General features: G+C 39.8%; 1 protein-coding gene across 1 annotated transcript in view; it reads left to right on the top strand.

Annotated features, from left to right (window-relative positions):
• Nucleotides 1-5,909, top strand: part of Carf (calcium responsive transcription factor) — a 37,419-nt gene that overhangs the window by 29,029 nt on the left and 2,481 nt on the right. The window contains exons 12-15 of the mRNA XM_013353451.2: nt 352-514; nt 2,583-2,646; nt 2,948-3,078; nt 3,456-3,822. Of these exons, the coding sequence (XP_013208905.1) occupies nt 352-514; nt 2,583-2,646; nt 2,948-3,078; nt 3,456-3,822 (725 nt within the window). The remainder of the gene's footprint in view (nt 1-351; nt 515-2,582; nt 2,647-2,947; nt 3,079-3,455; nt 3,823-5,909) is intronic.

Below are 5,909 nucleotides of genomic sequence, written 5' to 3'. Positions count from 1 at the left end.
TCTTTTCTTTTCTTTTGAGATAGGATTTCTCTCTGTAGTTTTAGAGCCTGTCCTGGAACTCGCTCTGTAGACCAGGCTGACCTCGAACTCACAGAGATCTGCCTGCCTCTGCCTCCTGAGTGCTGGGATTAAAGGCGTGGGCTACTACCACCTGGCAAATTCTATGTTTTAATGAATAGAAAGAAATCTAAAGTGGCTAATATTTTATTATTTACAGAATTATTTACATACATATGAATTATTTATAGAAATTTGAATCATACTTTATAAAAGCTTATATTGAAAGAGAAACTTTCAGTCAGTCTATAAGTGCATCATTACAGTTATATTTTTATTTTATATCCTCCACAGAAAATTTGTGGAAAGAGAGCTGTTCAAACCTGATGAGGTACCTGAAAGACATAATTTGTCCTTTTTTCCAACTGTAAATGATATAAAAAATCATATCCATGAGGTACGGAAATCCTTGAGGACGGGAGATATGGTATCTAATCCAGAGATTATTCCAGCCACGGTACGATCACACCCACTTCTTTGTTTCATTAGAGTCTTTTTCAGCTCCCATTAATGCATTAGCGAGTCTCTAGTTCTAGTAATACTTAATAGAAAAGGCTACTGTTACACCATCTCAATTACTATGATTTAAGGAAATACAGTAGGTAATTTTCTAAAATATGAATTCCACAAGCTCTCAGATAATGACTTAACTGCATATTTCTTACTACCCTCACAAGGAACAGAAACAACAGTAGATTTCCAAATCTAAGTATAATAGAGAGGAATCAATATTTTTTCTTTATGAGAACTACTTCTTATTCAGTTTACAGACATTTATTGAGCACATACTGAGTATATCCCTTGCTCATTTTAAAAAATAGATGGTCAAGGTCAAGTAGTTCAGTTTCAGGTGCACAAAGTGAGCTCTCCATGCCATATATTACTATCAGTGTTTACCTCATATTTTATATCGTCATTTCTCTGTCAATATTAGTAATTTCTGAGATAAAACCATAGTTATCCAGAAATTAGTGATTACAGTAGAAGTAGTGACTAATTTAGGAATTAAAATCTGAGTAGCTTTAACTTTTGCCTTCTTGACTTTTTACTTTCCAAGTTTTACTATCTGAACATTTTTGAATTGTACTTATTTCTTATGTATGTGGATGTTTTGCTTGCATGCCTGGGTCCCATGGAGGCCAGAAGAGGCTGTCGGATTCCCTGAACGTGTGGTAATAGGTGGTTGTGAGTCATCATGATGGGCTCTGGGAATCAAACCTAGGTCTTCTGGAAGATCAGCTGGTGCTTCACTGCTGGGCATCTCTTCAGTCCTAGTACTTGGATATTTCAAATGCTAGACCTGCTGGGATGGTTTCTCTTTGTTTGTTGTGTATCTAAACTTATTATTATTCTACCAAATTCAAGAACTAAAATATTTTCCCTTCTACACTTCCTATCCAGATTGCTGATATCTGAGTGCATAGACCCTAACATAGTGAGGCATACTTGTGCTTTGAGAATGTAAACAAGTAGAGAGTGATTACAGAAAAAAAACACGCGTGTAGTGAAAATAAAACAGGAAGCTGGGGGAGAGCTCATTCTGTAAAGTGCTTGCTGCACAAACATGCTGGTCTAAGTGGGATCCCCTAGGACTCATAAAAATGCTGAGCGTGGTAGGCGTGAACTTCCAGTCCCAGTGCTGGGGGTGGGGGCAGGATGGAACTAGCTGTCTAATTGGTGAGCTCCAGGCCAATAAAAGATGCCATCTCAAAGTAAACAGACTTAGTGCTGTCCTCTGGATCCATATGCATATATGCACAGGTGCGCGCGCGCGCACACACACACACAGAGTGAGAGAGAGGGAGGAAGGGAGGGAGGGAGGGAGAGTAAAAAAAGAAAATAGAAGGCTGTAGAGTTGGCTCAGAGGTTAGGAGTGCTGGCTGTTCTTCTAGAGGTGCTAAGTTCAATTCCCAACAACCACATGGTGGCTCACAACCATCTAAAATGAGATCTGGTTCCTTCTTCTGAAGGCAGAACATTGTATGCATAATAAATAAATACATCCTAAAAAGAAAGAAAAAGAAAGAAAGAAAAGAAAGAAAGAAAGCAGACTGAGCAAGCCATAAAGAGCAAGCCAGTAAGCATCACTCTTCTGTGGCCTCTACATCAGCTCCTGCTTAAAAGAAAAAGAAAAGGGAAATAGAGTTGGCTAGATGATTCAGTAGGTAACAGTGCTTGCCGTTTCCAAAAGTTGTCCTCTGCTTTCCACATGTGTGCCAAACCATGTGTGTACACGAGACACAAAATAAGTAAAAGAGGCCGGGCGGTGGTGGTGCACACCTTTAATCCCAGCACTTGGGAGGCAGAGGCAGGCGGATCTCTGTGAATTTGAGGCCAGCCTGGTCTACAAGAGCTAGTTCCAAGACAGGCTCAAAAACCACAGAGAAACCCTGTCTCAAAAAAACAAACAAACAAAAAAAAAGAGTGTACATTTTTAAAAGAAAATATGATGGTTGTATTAATGTCTTAAGATTATTTTCAGTATAACTCCGTTGCTTTTGCTGAAACAAATGTTCTCACTTCAGCTTCAGTGGACTACAGATAGCGGGAATATTCTCAGAGAGACTGTAACAGTTACATTTGCAGAAGGTAGGTTGTTTCTGGATATTTTTTATAACATAGAAATCAATTGGTGTTATATCTGGAAAGAAGTTAACTATCTCATATAATCATTTAAAAAAAAAATCTCTGCATGCTCCTGTGTCCCGGTGTGTGTGTGTGTGTGTGTGTGTGTGCTGCTGGTCCTCCTTCGTGCACTGCCAGAGTTCAGGGATATATGCGTTTGCTACCTTGCCTAGCTTACTGATGATTTTTTGAAGTCCTCGATTCTGATAGTAATGATTGTTATAAAATTCAAGAGAAATAACTGTACATCTCCTGTTCAACTCAGGAGATTCACTGGGAGAACCAGTTACCAGCAGAGTGGGGGTGAGCAGGACACAGACTTCGTTGTCCCCAGAGCCGTTCCCCTTGCTCTTCCCACTTCCTTCATTTCAGCCCAAAATCTCTTCACACTTACAGGTAGGCACCCATTAAACGCTGTTTAATCTTATTCTTCTTTCATGATTCCTCGTTTAAGGACTTCAGAGAATTGCTGTAAAATTACAATAATGGCCATATATTTCTTTATTATTAATTCTTGAATCCTTTATGCCTTGATTGAAGGTGATAATTCGGGTATTATGTTCTGAAAAGTTTGAGGGAGACTCTGACTGCAGTACAGTTTGCTGTATCGCTTTTCCTTGGTCCTTGTTTCTGTCTTCATACAGTGTTTGTTATTAACTACATACCTATTACCTTGTGTTCCAATTATTTTTTTTTGTTGTCAAAGAGTATCCATGAGTATGTCATACTCAGTAAATCCAAACATTGTGATATAACTCTTCTCTCTTTGGAAGGGTTTGAAGTTACAGCCAAGACTCTCCTCTCTTGATGGATCCCAAGCTCTGGTATCAGAAAATGGCCACCCTTCCTCCGGTCCTTCAGGACTTCTGGATACAGCAGGAAATGCTGTAGTGAATAGTCATTCTCTACTGCTTGGTCAGAGTCAGAACCTTCGAACAGACACATGCCTAACGCAAAACAGCAGCGCTGCCTCTGCCGTGGGAAACCTCCCAGAGTCAGTTCAAAATCTCGAAATGGGTCCGCTGGTGGAAGCTGAAGATGTTGAGAATACAGGGAATCTGGAGGGAAGTGTAAATAGGATTCTGTTGGGAGATGTGCAAACCGTTCCTGTACAAGTCGTAGGCAGCCATCCAGCTCTTAGTAAGTGATCGTCAGTTTGCAGTTGCCTGGTATCACCCCATCAAACAATGGAAAAAGCATTCATTTCTACCCAGTGGGCTTATAATATTGTAAAGTTCAAATAAAATTATGAGAGGAAGATATTTCATTAACCTAATATTTTTTCTTATTATGTCTAATTATTTAATCCCAGTGAAATTATTCGCTGTCTATCCCAGCATTTTAAAGGCTTAGGCAGAAAGATTGCAAGTTCAAGGCCAGCCTGGTCTACAAAACAAGTTCTATATCAGCCTGAGCAACTTATCAAGACCCTGTCTCAAAATAAAAAGAGAGCTGGATGGCAGAGTAATTTATTGCTTAGCAGGTCCTAAGAACTGGGTTCAGTCGCCAGTGCAGACAGGAAAAGAAGGAAAGAGGAAACTATTCATTTTGAATAATTTTTATTTATTTATTTTTTTGAAACAGAGTCTCACTGGCTGTCCTGGAACTCACTATATAGACCAGGCTGGCCTCAAACTCATGTGACCACCATGCTTAGCTGGCTTTATTTAATTTATTTTGCATACAAGGGTTTTGCCTGTGTGTATGGTATGTATGTGCAGAACATGTGTTCCTGGTGCCCAGGGCCTTAGGGCAGAAGAAGGCCTTGGTTATCCTGGAACTGGAGCTATAGATGGTTGTGGATCATCATATGGGTGCTAGGAACCGAGCCCAGGTGCTCTAACCTCTGAGCTATTTCCCTAGCCTCATAGCTTGTTTCTTGATTACCTGCTTTTCCATGGAAAGTCTATGGTGATGTAAAACTAGCAAAATTATTTTAGAATACATAAAATGTGCTAGAATGCATAGAATGTACTAGAAGCAAGTCATGTAAGGAAAACTACTTTAGGGCAAAGATTATGGAGAGATGACTCAGAGGTTAAGAGCAGTGTCTGTTCTTCCAGAGATCCTGAGTTCGATTCCCAGCAATCACATGATGGCTTACCACCATCTGTAATGAGATCTGGTGCCCCCTCTGGCCTGTAGGCAGGCATGCAGGCAGAACACTGTATATAACATAAATAAATAACATTGATAAATGCACATAGAAAGGATGGGAGTAAGTAGCCAATAAAGAGTTAGTAATAAGAAGTTAGGTTATACACTTAAATATTGAGTTTTGTGGACATTTACAGAAAATCAGTAAGATTTGAGCACATGAGTTTGTTTGAAGACCTTGTTATCTTTTGTTGTTGCTAACCCAGTCGTCATAGTGACAAAGCGTGTTTGCTCCCACCTGACCTCACCACATTACTTTCACACAGCTTCTATGGGAAGAGATCAGTATACATTTTACTTTGAAGTATAAACATCTTCACGGAAATTATCCTTACAACACGTATTTGCTCTATCTTAATCACCATTCTTTTGGTAAATACAACTAAATAGCTTCTTTTAGAAAGGGTTACAGCCTTTTAAATTTATAGGGAAACACAGTTGTATGAAATTCACAGAAACCTTTTATAACTACAGAGTAAAATTACAGGTGAGGAGAAAAACGAGTATATGAAAATATATTGTCGTAACACCATGTGAAAGTTAGTTGTGTTCTCATTCTACAGATAGAGAAACCAAGGCTCAGGGAAGTTAATTGCCTAGTGTTCACATTTAGTCAGTGATAGAGGAGGGGACTAAGCCCAACTATTTTAATCCTTACCTCTAAGGCTTGCTTTCTCCCTCTGTGTTGTCACATAGGATTTCTGGGAGCATTAATCCAAACTGCTTTCAAAGAAACCCCTTTTAATAACCAAATTTGTATGATTTATCTAGTGAGGTCGTAATCTGGGGGGTTACTTCACCAGGATTGTGTGGTCCTCTTTCCTTCTTGGCTCGTTGGCTGTCAGGCTGAGAGGGGAAAGAGGTAAAGGGTGTGACAGGAAGGTTTGTAGGCGCTCCATGAAAATTGGATGGAAGGAAGGGAGAACCCATGACACAGACATCGGTGAGAGAGTACAAGGAATATGTAGGACTGGGGAGCCTGGGGACAAACCCTATCAGAAGGCTTATGCTGGTGCAGAATAGCACATCTCTCCTATAGCAGAGCTTATCCTGGTGCAGAATAGCACATC

This window comes from Microtus ochrogaster, unplaced genomic scaffold (genome assembly GCF_000317375.1).
Source record: "Microtus ochrogaster isolate Prairie Vole_2 unplaced genomic scaffold, MicOch1.0 UNK8, whole genome shotgun sequence".
Taxonomy (NCBI): Eukaryota; Metazoa; Chordata; class Mammalia; order Rodentia; family Cricetidae; genus Microtus; species Microtus ochrogaster.
This window is presented reverse-complemented; position numbering and strand designations above follow the sequence as displayed.